Raw genomic sequence first — 16610 nt, 5'->3', positions numbered from 1 at the left:
AGCTCATGGGGAACAAAGAGCTCCTTGCAGTCTTGACAAAAGGTTCAAGTGAATGTTGGTAGCTTGGTCTAGATGATGTCATCCCATAAAGTGGCTATCAGGAAGCCTTCAGTCTCACCATCTGTGCCCTGGGAGGCTGAACCAGAATGTATTATCTCTGGACAGACTGTCCAGCTAGGGTGCTGCTCTGACTTTGTAACCCTGCATCACTCATGTGATTTCTGCACTACCCACCAACTTGGGTTCAGGGTGGGGGGTGAATATGATAATGGCTGCCTTGTGTGTGACCTGTGTTTTCATTTGTGCTTTAGGACTTTAGACGTCTCCTGAAGAAGGAAGAGAAACCTCTGCTGCTGATGTTTTATGCCCCATGTAAGTGACCTCTGCCTCTGGTTATCTGGCATCTGGTTTTAAGCTCGGTCTCGAGAGCCTGTGGGAATTGCAGAGGAACCATTGAGATAAGAATCAGAAGACCTGGTTTCTTCCTGAAACTATGTCACTATTTTGTTTTCATATTTTTTTTTGTTTTTAATCTGTATTTATTGGATAGAGATAGCCAGAAATTGAGAGGAAGGAGGAGACAGAGAGACACCTGCAGCCCTGCTTTACCACTTGTGAAGCTTTCCCCCTGCATATGGGGACTGAGGGCTCAAACCCGGCTCCTTGGATATTATAACGTGCACTCAACCAGGTGCGCCACCACTGCCCCACCCCCCTTTTTTTAAATCAGAGCACTGCCAGCTCTGACTTACAAGAGTGTTGGGGTTTTTTGTTTGTTTGTTTGTTTGTTTGTTTTTCTCCTCCAGGGTTATTGCTGGGGGTTCAGCATCTGCACTACAAATCCACTGCTCCTGGAGGCCATTTTTTCCCATTTGTCTCCCTTATTGTTTTATCGTTGTTGTTATTGCTGTCGTTGTTGGATAGGACAAAGAGAAATCGAAAGAGGAGAGGAAGACAGAGAGGAGGAGAGAAAGACAGACACCTGCAGACCTGCTTCACCACTTGTGGGGAACCAGAGCAGGTGGGGAACCAGAGGCTCCAACTGGGATCCTTAGGCTGGTCCTTGTGCTTGGCACCATGTGCACTTAACCCACTGTGCTACTGCCTGACTCTGGGGTGTTGGGTTTTAAACCTGGTATCTTTGGTACCCTAGGCATGAAATTCTTTTTGCGTAATCATATGCTAGCTCCCCAGCCTACTATACCACTGTTGAGCTGAGTGACCTTGATCAAGCCCTTCACCTTCCTGGACCTCATTTGCAAATCTATAAGAGAAGGGATTGGATCAGTGTGGTGGTTCACTCTTTTAAAGTAGAATTCACTTGATTTACTTGGTTTCAGTACTATAAGACCTTAGGAGTACAGCTTCACACCTCACTGCATGAAGCACTAAGTTCTAGTACCATCACACCACTAAAAGCACACCCTCTGATCACTGCTGAGCTGCTCCATATTGTGTGTGTGTGTGTGTGTGTGTGTGTGTGTGTGTGTGTGCGCACGCACGCTTACATGCGTGCGTGGCAGAGAAAAGGGCATCACACATGGAAGCTTGCATTCTACCATGGAGCTGCTTCTCTCACTCTTACACTCTCTCATTGCTTTTTCCTTGCCCAGTACTGTATGTATATATTAATTATATGTAAATAAACTGAGACAAAACAGACATTTTACAAAGCTATGCTGACCCCACTAAAATTTACTCTATCAGGTATAGCAGAGAGTGGCATTTTCCTCCTTCTTCCTTCCTTCTTTCTTTCCTTCCTTTCTTTTTCTCTCTCTTTCTGTCTGTTTTTTTCCCTAGAATACAATGTAATCAAATGTACTGAGCATGAATCTAACATGCATTATTTTTCCTGTGTAAAAGCCTATTGTTCACACAAAGCATGTGCAACTACTTTCTATATAATATGTGTGATATGTAGAACTTATATTTTTATTTTATTTTTTATCACTTTCTTTGGGAAATAGATGTTTGTTGTCACACACAAGAACACTTTCTTATCTCCCTGTGGCAGGTGTCCGTGCACCACTGCCCCACCACCTGAAGTCTTCCTTGTATCATGTACTCAGTCCTTATATCCTCTTAAAACCTTCCTACATCCCTCCACTGGCATTTTCTCTTCCATTTTATTTAGAAGATGTTGGCTATTCCTGTGTCTTTTTAACCCACTAACAAATGGTCATCAAACTATGGCTCAGTGGACTAGCCACTTCTATGCAAATGAACTTTGATTGGGACCCAGCCCACTCCATTCACTTGCTTGCTAGTGGCTGCTCTGTGACAGTAGAGCTGAGTAGTTGACAGCATGTCCTGCAAAGCCTGAAACTCTGTCTAGGCCACCCCTGCAGGGTCCTGACCCAAGGGCAGAAAGCATTGCATGACAGACTGAGCAAGGCCCTAAGATCCAGATTCTGCATGTTTCCTCTAGGTTCTAGAGGAAGTATGCCTGGAGAGAGGGGTCCTGTGTAGTGGGAGGTGGGTATACCCAGTGTCTCTAGCCCAGAGGGGCATCCTAAGCTGGACCCAGATTTCTACCTCCATCCCTGGCTTCTGAACAATTGTCTGAGCAAAGGCTCCTCTCCTCTTCACCCAGTGACCACATAGCCTCCCACTTGCTGGCCCTGGGGATGTGTCTGCCTGTGCAGAGAGGCCCTGGAGTCCCACTTCTTGTCCCATCAGTCCCTACCTTGGGTCAGTCACCTGCACTTTAACCCTGCTTCACTCCCTTCATTCAGTTTTGGTAGCTGGTTTCTCCCCACTTAGGTTTCCCTGGGAGGAAAATCTGCCCAGCTGTGAATTTCTTCAAGAACTACCCTAGCCCCCCTGAGGACAGGGTTTATCAGAAACCCTTCAGGATGCCACACACTTTTAAATGAGGCTAAAAGCTGTACGTCAGTGCACAGTGCCTGTCCCAGGGTGGAACCTTGACATCCCCAGGCAGCCTTTGATGACACTTATTAATCACTCAGAAAGTGAGTTTCACTCCCAGTTGGTACTCAGTGTGTGCCACCACCCCACCCACACTGCTGGCTGCCTGGCAGCGTGCCTGTCCTCCTCTCAGCGGCCAGAGATGCCAGCACAGCTATTATCTTTCAGAAGGGAAGGTGGGGTAGCAGAAGTGAGGCTCTGTGTAGGTGTCACTGAGCAATTAGTAGAGGGCGTGAATGGAGACAACACTGAGCTGTTGGGTCCAGACTTGCCATGGTGGGGTCAGAATAGCTGTTCCCTTGGGACTCAGGGCATCCCAGGGCTCCTTTGTTGTTTTGAATGAGACAAACTTGTGCTTTTATTATATTTGTTAATTAAGGATTTCATGACTTGGTGACTTAGCTTGTTGGAGGTAGACACATCAGTACCTAACTGGGGAGTCTTCCAGGGCTCTTTGGTCATGCTTGGAGTAAATGAGCCTGGAGGAGTGGGAGCCTCAAGTTGGGACAAGGAAGATGGGTCTGCAGGACCTGCTATTTACTTGGTAGACATTGACAGGAGGAGAAAGTGCAAGGACTAATAGCTCTAATTTTGGGGGTTTGAGAGTGATAATTAGCTTTATTTCTTCCCCTGCCTCTCATTTGACTCAATGGCAAGATAAACTGAAATAGTGAAACAGTCCCAGCTTTGGTAAAGTTAAATTGGAAGCCAGCTTGGCCCATAGCTTCCTATTACTTCCCATCTCTTCTCCCATCCCCCCTTAAAAAAAAAAAACTTCTCCCCCTGAACTACCAATCTTTGCCCACAAGGACAACTGACTAACTTAGCACTTGTTTTTGGGGTCATGGAGCTAGTGTTACTTCAGGCTGCAAATAGGGAGAGCTGGAAGACAGAGAGAGAGAGAGAGAGAGAGAGAGACTGAGACCAACCTGCAGGGCAGATCACCAGCTAAGCTTCTGGTTGATGAATATGGCCCAGTGGGGGGGATGGGTGAAGTGCTCCTAGTGCCCCCCCTTTTCCCTTCCTGGGAGGTGGAGTGACATCTTGCACCTGTAGATATGTCTTCCCACCACCAGCCCAGAAGCCAGCCCTCAGGCCCTACATTGGCTGAGCTTCTGTACTGGGTGCCAAGTTCTGCCTTCCCACTCAGGTGTTTCTTTTCCACCTCCAGAAGGCAGGTGCTATCTCCACTTCACAGACAGGGAAAACAAGACTCAGGTGATGTAGGTCACTCACTTGGAAGTAGCCCCTGGTTAAGGGGAGATGCAGACCAGGTCACTACCCACAGCAGAGCTCCATGGCATCTAGCATGGCTTCCTTCTCCTCTGTGTGAACCCATAGTGGGGGCAGGGTCTCCTGACAGTTGTCACATTTCCCCCATCATGATAACTATGGCAATAGTGCCATGATGGCAGTTACTGAAAGACAGGGCATCTTGTCCTCTGTGGGCACGTGCTGTGGGGTCAAACTTTTGTTCTCTTGAGTCTGAACCTGAACTAATGCCTGGACTTCAGCCCAGGCTGTGTGTGTGTGTGTGTCCATCCATCTGGAGTGTTGGGGAAAGGTCTTCTGCATCTTGGGTATTCATGTCAGTTCTTCCTGCTGCCAGTTCTTCATTGTCTGCAACTGGCCCCCCACCTTCTCCCCTCTGATCCATATTCTCTGCCCAGGACCTGCCAAGGTGTGAGCTAAATGTGGATCAGAGCTTGTCTGGCCTGTCTCTGGGCAACTCTGTCCCTACTGTGTCACGCTGAGATCAACTCCAGCTGCATGCGGGGCTCTAGGCAGCTTTGCCTTCTGCCACCACAGACACAGCTCAAAGCCTGCATGACAGCCAGGCACCTGTCGAGAAGAGTGACCACTGGTGTTCAGAACTTCTTTCTGGGGAAACTGCTGCTTGTGGCCTGGAGGGTCAGTGCCTGTAGAGGGGACATGATTAAAGCAAAGTCATCTTAGTGGGTGTTTGGGGCTTGGCTCTTTTGACTCCAAGACCCCCAAAGCCTGAGGTCCCAATTATTTGGCCATGGTAAACCTAGAAAGAAGTAGGTCAGAGACATCAGAGAATCCTTTAATGTCAGAGCAGGATGGAGGCTGAGTTTGTCTGCTCCCCCTCCCCCTATACCCAGAAAGGGGATGACTTGTCCAGCATGTGATGGGAAGATGAGAACCTGGTATTCAGCTCAGTCCCTCCTCCCCATTTTCCTCTGGGACTGGGGCTGGAATCAGCTCCTCTCAGGCTGAACCAGCCTCCAGTTATTGCACAATTATCCTTTATAAGAAAAGAGGAAGAGGAAGACCTGCTTCACCACTTGTGAAGTGACCCCCCCCAACCCCCTGCAGTTGGGGAGCCAGGGGCTCAAACCGGGAATCTTTTTTTTAATATATATTTCTTTTTTTTAAAAAATATTTTATTTACTTTACTTTTGAAAGAGACACAGATAGAGAGAGACACAGAGAGAAACACCAGAGCACTGCTCAGCTCTGGCTTATGGTGGTGTGGGGGACTGAACCTGGGACTTTGGAGCCTCAGGCATGAAAGTAACAGTTGTTGACCTGTCATCCATGGTGCTCCCATGTGGTGCCTGGGCCTGTGCACTCTGTTGAGTGAGCTATCCTCTGGCCCTTCAACACGTAACTGGAAGAAGAGGGGTGGATCCCAGACCCCCATCCTATTTTTCCTGAATTCCTACTATGCTTACTATCACTGCTCCTGCATTTGCAGTTCAGTATGTATTGAGTGGCTGGTAGGAACCTGGGCACCGACTATATTTCCAGCACCCATAGCCATGCTGTAATTCTGGAGGCTGGATGAGTGACTTTATTTTTTTAATGATTTAATACTGATTTACAAAATGATTTACAAAATGACATGTCAGCAGGGGTATAATTCCATACCATTTCCACCACTAGAGTTCTGAATCCCCAGTCCCTCCATTGCAAACCACTTCAGTTCTTTCTCCCAAGGTTGCAGACATAGGTTCACTATCATCTCTATCTATCTGTCTGCATTTGTACATAATTGTTCCCTTTTTCTTCCAGGTCCAGCCCTCTCCACCCCTTCAAGCCACACATAACCCTATTACTACATCTAAATGTCCCTCCCCTTTTCCTCCTCTCTCTGGGTCCTGATGGAGATGGAGTTCAGAGCCCTCTTATTCTCTTCCTCCTATCACTTCTCCCCCACTGGGAGTATGGATCAAAATGTTTTTGGGGTGCAGAAGGTAGGATTTCTGGCTTCTGTAATTGCTTTTCCGCTGGACACAGGCATTGGCAGGTTGATCTATACCCAACAGATGACTTTCAATGATAAGGTGGGTAGCAGGGGTCAGGCACCCACTGTAACCAATTTTGTTTGTTTTTTCTCACCTGCCTGTGACCAGGGTGCAGCATGTGCAAGAGGATGATGCCACATTTCCAGAAGGCTGCCACCCAGACACGAGGCCAGGTGGTGAGTGAGAGTGACTACACCTGTAGGCTAAACAAGCCTGTCTGACCTGGGCTTCTTTCTCCCTCTCACCTGGGACTTCTATGGAGGCATGTGGCAGGAGGTGGGCAGGCAGAAAAGAGGTAGATTTTGGAAACTGGGAGGGGAGCTGTTTCCCTATACTGCCCCAGGCAGATGGTTCAACATGCAATACTCCATTTGAGATCCCTGAAGTTCCCAGGCCAAGAGCATTTGTCACCTGTCAAAAGTCAGGGAGGAAATAACAAGGAAACCAGCAAGAAGTAATGCCATGTTTCTCGGGAATGAAGGGCCAGTAGCAGGCCATCATATTCAGGATTCTAGGACTCATAGCAGGCCAGACACTGGTAGCGGACCCACAGACAGGTTCCGAGGGTTCTATGACTCCCAGGCAGTGAGAAAGGGCTGGAAACCAGGGAGGCAGAGACAGTCTTGGTAGAGATGAAGCCTGAGTCTGTGGGTATTCTCTGAAGGAGAGGGTTCAGAGAACCAATAGGAGGAGACAAGGGTATCTCAGGGACTCACACCGTTAGGGGACCGAAGACTGAAGAAAAGGCCTTCGGAGAAGACTGAACAGCCAAGATGGCTGGGAGAGGGGAAGCCAGAGTGACAGACCTCACCTAGAAGAGCTGGGTGCAGCCCTTGAAGGTTTGAGGCAACTCTGTGCTTTCCCTGTATAACCAGGCTGGTGTCTTCTAGACCACATGTCTGTTCATTTTTGTACTGATATACTGAGTCTCAGGGACCTGGCGTTGTTTGTTTATTTGGTTTTAGTTGCAGTGGGAGAATGACTGCTAGCTCTAGCTTCTCTGGACAGCCTGGAACTATCCATACCCCCTTCCTGATAGGTTACAGTTGCAGTGGCACTGGCCAAAGTCCCACAAAGGGGACTCAGAGATCTTAAAACTGCACCGTGATCTTTATGAAGTAAATTAAGTCCCTAATTAGTTCAAAGTCCATTTTTGAACTTTAAATGGCAGCACTGGGGATTGCCAAGACTCTACTAGCAGCTCTGTGGTGGTATGGGGGACTGAATTGAGTTGTCTAGAACTGGTCCTTTATCTTCTGACCTCGTTCTGGGCAACACTGAGGTCCTACTTATTTCTCACTAATGAATTTTTAGTAAGTTGCCTGGAGACATTTGGCTTTTCGGCACACATACATCACTCTGGGGGGAGTTGTAGTTATATTTCAGGGCCCAAGTACACACTGTATTTTAAGATTATTTTGCCTGGAGAAAAGACTTTACCCACAGTGTTCTCCCTATCCACATCAACACACATTTGAGAAATGGCTTGACTCAGCTTCCAAACTGTGGTACCAAGGAAGGCGAAGAGCTCCAGCCCTAGTACAGTTGTATTGGCTGCCCCTTCCAAGCAAACTAGGATTCGGTGCCAGTCACATGCCCCTTCTGGAAGACTCTCTCCCAGTGCTGCATCTATCATTGACCTCTCCCACACTCCTGCAGAGCTCACCCCTAACTCTCAGCTATGTCCACGCTAACTGAGATCACTCTGGTTCAAGATCACTCTGCATGCTCATCAATTGACATGAATTAATAACTCTGCTCTCACAGAAGTGTGAGCATCTTGAGTTCACAGACTCTGGTTTATGTCTGTTTCTTTAGAGCTGGGCATAAGACAAGCTCATAGCAGGTGCCCTGCCCATGCTGATGAAGGAATGAGGGCATGATTTACCACCCCAGGGTGTATTTTATCTTCAGCTCTACATTTACAGTAAAAAATGATATGTATAAGCCCCCCTCCTCTTCTTTAAAGAAATTCAGAACATCATCATTAAGGTCAAAGACAAAGTAGAAGGAAATTTCTGGTTCTGGGATCACCCCAGGCTCTTTCACAAGGTTCACCCTGAATATTGCCTGTACTAAGAGTACTTGTTTCAGGGCCTAGTAGTGGTGTGCTCGTTTGAGTACTCAAGGGCTCAGTCAGGTTCAAGACCCTGGCTCCCACCTACAGAGCAGTGAAGCAGTGCTGTGGGTGTCTTTCTTTCTCTCTCCTCTGTCTCCCCCTCCTCAGTTTCTCTCTCTCCAGTCAAATAAAAAAGGGGGAGGTGGGCAGAAAAGGAAAAAATGGTCACCAGGAACAGTGGATTCATTGTAAAGGCACTGAACCCCAGCAATAACCCTGATGGGGTGACAAAAAGAGGACCTGTCTCCAAAGCAGAAAGAACAAAGCAAAGTCAGCTTCCTCTACCTGGGCCCAGGTTAGGAAATAATCAAAAGTGATCCTTTCAGCTTCCTAGCTGCCATTCCAGCAGTCAGTGGGGTTGCTTATGTACCTGGGAAGCCTTGCTGGGCAAGCTTAACAATATCCGTATATTAGTTGCCTCTACCCAAGTCATCTGTGTTGGGCAAACTCACCACCGCCTTGCTTCTGTATTTTCCTACTTGAAGTTTGCTTTGTTCTGTTTTACCACCTAGGTTCTTATGAAAACACTTTCTAAAAAGAGCTCTTCCTCCCCCTAGTTACATAAAGGACACCACTCACCACCTGGAGACAGGAGACTCTGTGGTCAGGGCTCATGATGTAGCCACAGTTCCCTTGAAATCAGAGGACTCAGGGCAGGAATTCTTTTCTGTCCTCACCTGCAGATCAGAGAGAGGATGTTCATTCCCAAAACCAAAAACTTGCCTACTCCTTGCTGTTGAAATCTAGTCAAATTGGTGTCTCCCGTCTTCTCTTTCTCTGTCATATTTGACAGCCTCCTTTGGCTGGCCATATTAGTAGCAAGGGTCAGAAATCCTTCTCTGCAGATTTCTTGGGAGGTGTCCAGCTTGATGATATCATTATGACAAAAGCCCAGCCAGGTCAAGCATGCTCAACCTTTGCCACTTTCCACACTCAGATCTTCCTCTGTCACACTGTCCTTAATGCCTAGTGAATTATCAGTGTCTGCCCCATCTCATTCTGCTAATTGGTATCTTTGTCAGCAGCCACTGCTGCTCCCCATCTCAGAGCAACCGGCAGGGCCAGCCCTGTCCCTACCTGTCCCCTCTTCCCTCTTCCTAGCCTTGCCAGTTATTGATACTGAGCTTTTGAGCTTTTCCTGGTTTTCTGTCACTCTTGGCTGTGAAAGACCACCTGGGTGTAAACACCGTGAAGTGCGTTGGCTATGCTGACAGACTGGTGCCCATCAGATCTGATGCTGGTCTGGCTAACTGAATGGAATATCCTGGGCACGCTGCTCAGTAGTGGAGCATCTGTCTTCCCACCTGTACAATGGGATAATGACAACCCTTTCCCCCCTCAGTAGGTTGTTACAAAGAACAGATGGGCTTGTGTCTTTTGTATAGAGAGCTCTGTAACCTACAGAACACTTGTCAGATGATTGGCAGGTGACTGTGCTCCCCCCACTGTTCTGCATTTACTATTGTGCTCACATGAGGGTGTCCCTAGGGTTTTGCTTTCCACCTCTTTCCTTTTTTTTTTTTTTTTTTTTACCTCCAGTGTTGTTGCTGGGTCTTGGTGCCTGCACTATGAATCCACTGCTCCTGGAGGCCACTTTGCCATTATGTATATGATAGGACAGAGAGAAATTGAGAGAGATGGGGGAGATAGAGAGGGAGAGAGAAAGATACCTGCAGACCTGCTTCACCACTTGTGAAGTGACTCCCCTGTAGGTGGGGAGCAAAGGGCTTGAACCAGGATCCTTGGATGGTTCTTGTGCCTCATACTATGTGCACTTAACCCGGTGCACTACCACCCAGCCCTCCATCCCTTTCTTTCTTTCTTTCTTTCTTTCTTTCTTTCTTTCTTTCTTTCTCTCTCTCTCTCTCTTTCTTTCTTTCTTTCTTTCTATATTTATTTATTTGTTCCCTTTTGTTGTCCTTGTTGTTTTATTGTAGTTATTGTCCTTGTTGTAGTTATTATTGTTGTTGTTATTGATACCATTATTGTTGGATAGGACAGAGAGAAATGGAGAGAGGAGGGGAAGACAGATGGGGGAGAGAAAGATAGACACCTGCAGACCTGCTTCACCACCTGTGAAGTGACTCCACTGCAGGTGGACAGCCAGGGGCTTGAACTGGGATGGGATCTGTATGACGGTCCTTGTGCTTTGGGCCACTTGCGTTTAACCCACTGTGCTACTCCCCGCCTCCCTCTTTCTTTTTTATCTTTATTTATTTATTGGATTGAGACAGCCAGAAATCTAGAGGGACAGGGATGATAGAGAGGGAGAGAGAGACAGAGAGACACCTGCAACACTGCTTCACCACTCACAAAGCTTTCCCCCTGCAGGTGGGGACTGGGGGCTTGAACCGGGTCTTTATGCATTGTAACAGGTGCACCACCACCCGGCCCCTCCTCCATCTCTTTCTTATTCACACATTGGCACAAGAGTCTAGTTGCTGTTACATCTATAGTTTCAACAAAATGCAAGTTCATGAAGCCCGAGTCACTTCCCTAAAGCTGTAGCAGCACATGTCAGACTGCTTGCCTAACATCATGGTCTGGATTTTTCTCTCTGTCAAATGCAGGGTGTCTAAAATAAAACTCAGCATGTGGCTGCCTGCCAGCTCCTTCCCCATACTTCCAGCATATTCCCAGGCTGCTCTGCCAACATGCCCTTTCGCTGGAGCATCATCCTGCATGTCTCTGCTCACGGCCTTCGTTCTCTGCCTGCCCACAGTCCTGGTGCAGCCTCTGCTAATCCCATACAGAGGGTGTTCCCACCTCACAGTTCTCTCCTTATAGTTTGCCCATTATACTCAGAAAGCTCAGCTGAGAAACCCTCACAGGTTCTGCATTACTTCCTCAATGAAGTCCTAGCTTATTAGCTTTAAAGTTCTTTTCCCGAGTGACTGGGAAATAGTGTTGGATTTGCAACCATAAGATTCCAGCTTCAACCCCTTCCATCATTCCATCACATGTACCAGAGTGATGCTTTGGTGTTCTCTCTCTCCCTCCCTCTCTCTCTCTCTCTCCTACAAATGAATAAGTAAATATTTAAAAAGAAAAGTTCTTTTACAGAGTCAGGAGATAGCTCAGGTGCACACCTTACCATATGTTAGACAGCACCAAAGGGAACTCCTTCGATGGTAAAATGGTGTTTTGGTGGCTCCTTTACTCATTCTTCTCTGTTTCTCCCTCTTTCCCAATCTCACTATAAAACTATTGAGAATTTCTTTTTAAAATAAGTACAGGGGAGGCAGAGCTCACATTTTACTATGCTTGGGGATCCAGGTTTGAGCATCTGGCCACCACATGGGAGCACCACACAATAGAGTAGATTGACATGTGGTAGGGCAGTGCTGTGGTATCTCTTCTCTCTGTCTCACCTCTGTCTTTAAAAATATGGGAGCAGTGGGACTATGCAGGTACAAAACCTTTGTTAAAAAAACAAAAGGGGGGTGGGCGGTAGTGCAGCAGGTTAATTGCACGTGGCACAAAGCGCAAGGACAGGCATAAGGATCCTGGTTTGAGCCCCCGGCTCCCCACCTGCAGGGGGTCACTTCATAGGCGGTGAAGCAGGTCTACAGGTGTCTGTTTTTCTCTCCCCTTTTCTGTCTTCCCCTCCTTTCTTGATTTCTCTCTGTCTTAGCCAACAACAATAACAACAATAACGATTAACAGCAAGGGCAACAAAAAGGGGAAAAAATAGCCTCCAGGAGCAGAGAATTTGTAGTGTAGGCACAGAGCCCTGGCAATAACCCTGAAGGCAAAAAAAGGGAGTCGGGCAGTAGCAAGCGGGTTAAGTACACATGGCGCAAAGCAAAAGGACCAGCATAAGGATCTTGGTTTGAGCCCTGGCTCCCCACCTGAAGGGGAGTCACTTCACAGATGGTGAAGCAGGTCTGCAGGTGTCTATCTTTCTCTCCCCCCCTCTGTCTTCCCCTCCTGTCTCCATTTCTCTCTGTCCTATCTAACAACGATAATAATAACTACAATAATAAAAAACAAGGGCAACAAATAAAGGGAAAATAAATATTAAAAAATGATAAAAAAATAAAAAAAAAAACTGCCTTAGGTAGGAGGTCAGTTTTTACCTCATTTAGTTTCACAAACTGCAAAACAAGTCTGAATATAGTTTTTCCAAAAATATTTATCAGAGCCAGGAGATAGCTCAACAGATATAGTACCTTAGCATTTTTGGGGCCCCAGATTCAATGCCCACGGGAGCATCATGGGGTGCACTAAGGGAATGCCATGAATTGTGGAGCCATGATTTGGTTTTATTCTCTCCTTCTCACCTTCTCTCATTAAAAAAGTAGAGAAGAGGGGACCTGGTGGTAGTGCACCGGGTTAAGTGCACATAGTGCAAAGAAGTACAAGGATCCTGGTTCAAGCCCCCAGCTCCCCACCTGCAAGGGAGTTGCTTCACAGGTGGTGAAGCAGGTCTGCAGGTGTCTGGTCTTTCTCTCCTCCTCTCTGTCTTCCCCTCCTCTCTTCTCTCTCTGTCCTATTCAACAACAACAATGAGAAAAAGGTGGCCTCCAGGAGCATTGGATTCATAGTGCAGCCACTGAGCCCCAGCGATAACCCTGGAGGCAAAAAGAGAGGGGGCGGGGAGAGAGAAGAAGAGGGAGAGGGAGAGAAAGAGAAGAAAATTTGGGAAGGTGCCTCAACAGTGTTACATGTTTGTGAACTGGATTCATCCCCCCAATACCACATAGAAAAAGGGAAAAAATTATTGTAGTAAATGTCCCAAGATGATGTAAGAATGCTACAAAAACTCAGAGAATTAAGATTTCACCACATGTAAAAATAGCTTGGAAAGGCCACCCAGGGAGATGCAGTTTGCTTTGCCTTAAAGGATGGGCTAGTCTTCAGTAATAACCAAAAGCTGGGAGCTAGAGACCGTGAGCAAAGGGATCAGAAGGCACATGGGGCCAGTGAAGCGCTACATGTGTGTGGAAATGTGGGCAGAATTGCAGAGCCTCGTAGTATTGATGAAAGTAACTAAAGTAGGGAGTCGGGCGGTAGTGCAGGTGGTGCAAAGTGCAAGGATCCGGCATAAGGATCCTGGTTCGAGCCCCTGGCTCCCCACCTTCAGGGGAGTTGCTTCACAGGTGGTGAAGCAGGTCTGCAGGTGTCTATCTTTCTCTCCCCCTGTCTGTCTTCCCCTCCTCTCTCCATTTCTCTCTGTCCTATCCAACAACAATTTCATCAATAATAGCTACAACAATAAAACAACAAGGGCAACAAAAGGGGATAAATAAATATTTTTTTAAAAGGAAGTAACTAAAGTGTCATGAATGTTACAGAGACATGAGTCATCTCATGCTGCCATATGAAGTGACAACCACACAAGGTAGTTGCAGATGAAAAAACTAAGGCACGGAGGCATCTGTGACTCATTCAGGGAAGTGAGGGATCAGGATTCAGACCCAGTGGGCTATGCCTGAGCTCAGCCTCTTCACCACTCTGCTGTGACCACTGCCAGTGGGTGTCTTGGCAAAAGGCAAAAAGACCAACTTCTTCCTTGCAGAAAGCTCACATTATCTCAATCTTGGAAGAATAAAATCTAGACCCCATCAGGTACACAGATAAGTTTGTAAAGAGGAGGAAATGTTGTGTGCATGTGCGTCGGGGTGTATGGTGGGGTGGATGGAGAGGTGTATACAAAGTGAGTTTTACACCAGAGACTCCTAAGTCCTAGCTCCCTGGTTCAGTTTTCCACACCATCATAAGCCCAAACTGAGCAGTGCTCTGGTAGAAGAAAAAAAAAAAAAGGGAGGGAGAGAAGGAAGGAAGGGAAGGAGGGAGGAAGGGAGGCAGGCAAAGTAAGGGACTTGTACCCTTTAAGTGTGGAGTTAAACTTTAGCTTGCACTCAGTGGAATTGAGAGGTTTGTACAGGGGACTGACGTAATGAAGAAGGCTTGAAAGATTAGTCTTGTGATAAATGTATACTAACACAAGGGAGATCAATGAAAGTCAAACAAAGAACTTAAACATTGATGAGTACTACTGGAATGGACTGCTGAATCAGCCTAGGGAAATGAAGAGAATAGCTTTTCAAGGGTTCCAGGTCTTCTATTGAGTTCTGTTTCAACCTTATTCTCCCTGTATTCTTGCAGCAATCTAGATTGGGCTTTAAAAAAAAGTTAGTGTTTTGTTGTTGTTGTTATTAATAGTTTATTACAAAATTGTAGGATATATAGTTCCATACCACTTGCACCACCAAAGTTCTGTTTTCCCCACTCTCCCACCTTCCAGAGATAACCACCATAGTTCTTATAAGTCTTATAAACAATTTACTTCTATCTGTTTTCTTTGGATCATTTTGTTTTGTTTTGTTTTCTGTTGTTTTTTGGCAAGTTCATGTAAATAAGATCTCTAGAGTCCACAGGAATGAAATCATCTGGTGGTTGTCTTTCTTCTCTATACTTATTTCACTAAGCATAATCACCTCCAGATCCATCTATTTTGTCCCAAAGGACACAATATAATCTTTCTTGATTGCAGAGTAGTATTCCATGGAATATATATCCCGTAAATTCTTTAGCCAGTCATCTGATGATGAGCATCTAGGCTGCTTCAACTCTTTGGCTACTGTAAATAATGAGGCTATGAATATAGGGCTGCATAAGTCCCTTCTTGGATATATGCCCAAGAGTGGTATTGCTGGATCATAAGGCACTTTTTTATTTGTTCCATAAAGTCTTCCAAAGGGGCTGTACCAGTTTGCATTCCCACCAGCAGTGAAACAAAGTTTCCTTTTCTCTACAACCTCTCCAACACCTGTCATTTTCTGGTTTGTTGGTGTAAGCCATCCTCTCAGGGGTGAGATGGTATCTCAGTGTAGTTTTAATTTGCACTTCTCTAATGATAAGTGAAGTGGAGCATTTCTTCATGTGTCTGTGGGCCATGTGTATCTCTTCTTTAGAAAACTGTCTGATTAGTTCTTTGGTCCACTTTTTTATTGGGTTGTTTTTGTTTCTTTTGTAGACCTGCACCAATTCTCTGTAGATGTTTGATATCAGTCACTTGTCTGATGTGTGATGTGCAGATATTTTCTCCCATTTACTGGGTTGCCTAGTTATCCTTGTGTAGTTAGCTTTTTATGTGTAGAAGCTCTTCAGCTTCATATAATGCCATTTATTTACTCTTGCTTTCATTTCCATGCCCAGGGGCTTAAGTCTCCAAATACATGTTCTTTGATGTGAAGGTTCTACAAAGTTTCACCAACATTTTCTTCTATAAATTTTGGAGTTTCTGGTCTAATGTATGGATCCTTCATCCATTTTGATTTGACCTTGGTGTATGGTGTTAGGTGGTGGTCTAGTTTCACTTTTCTACATGTGGCTGTCCAACTTTCCCAGCACTATCTGTTGAAGAGACCTTCTTTAGCCTATTGAATGAATTTGGCCCTTTTGTCATATATGAAGTGGTTGTATATGTGTGGGCTCATTTCTGGGCTTTCAGTTCTGCTCCATTGATCCAAGGGTCCATTTGTATTCCAGGGCCATGCTGTTTTGATTACTATTGCCCTGTAATACAAACTGAAGTTGGGGAGGGGTGTGATACCTTCATATTTTTCCTTTTTTTCTGGGAAGTGCTATGGCAATTTGTTGCCTTTTGAGGTTCCACACAAATTTTTGGACAAGTTGTTCAGTTTACTTGAAAAATGCCACTGGACTTTCTATAGGGATTATATTTAAAATGTAGATTGCTTTTGGCAGAATGGCCATTTTAATAATGTTTATTCTTGCAATCCAAGAACCAGAAATGTTCTTCTACTTCTATGTCTTTCCCTATTTCTTTTAGCAGTGTCTTATAGTTTTCATTGTAAAGGTCCCTCAACTTCTTTGTGAAATTCACCCCAAGGTATTTTATCTTTTTAAGTTCAATTGTAAATGGGATTGAGCCTTTTAGTTCTTTTTCCTCAGACTCTTCATTTTTGTATGGAAATGCCAGAGACTTATGTGTACTAATTTTGTATCTTGATACTCTACTTAATTTAATAATTATTTCCAATAGTTTTTTTGTGGAGTAAAAAAGTTAGTGTTTAGCAAGCATTTATTGTGTGTCTGCCATATGCCAGGCATATGGCCAGGTAGTTAACATTGCTGGAAAGACATGTTCATTGTCTATTGAAACTTGTCTTTTTTACTTCCTTGTTCATTTTTATGTATCATTCAGCAAAATTCTTTTTCCTGAGTTTCTTCACTTTTCTTTTTGTTTGTTGTTTTTTTATTATTTATTTTCCCCTTTTTTTGCCCTTGTTTTATTGTTATTGTAGTTATTGAAGTTGTCA

General features: G+C 45.5%; 1 protein-coding gene across 1 annotated transcript in view; it reads left to right on the top strand.

Annotated features, from left to right (window-relative positions):
- Positions 1-16610, top strand: part of PDIA5 (protein disulfide isomerase family A member 5) — a 122579-nt gene that overhangs the window by 66688 nt on the left and 39281 nt on the right. Inside the window, exons 7-8 of the mRNA XM_060198262.1 lie at positions 312-372; positions 6309-6376. Of these exons, the coding sequence (XP_060054245.1) occupies positions 312-372; positions 6309-6376 (129 nt within the window). The remainder of the gene's footprint in view (positions 1-311; positions 373-6308; positions 6377-16610) is intronic.

Source organism: Erinaceus europaeus, chromosome 9 (genome assembly GCF_950295315.1).
Source record: "Erinaceus europaeus chromosome 9, mEriEur2.1, whole genome shotgun sequence".
NCBI classification, from domain to species: domain Eukaryota; kingdom Metazoa; phylum Chordata; class Mammalia; order Eulipotyphla; family Erinaceidae; genus Erinaceus; species Erinaceus europaeus.
The sequence above is the reverse complement of the archived record's forward strand: the minus strand, read 5'-3'. Positions and strand labels throughout refer to the sequence as shown.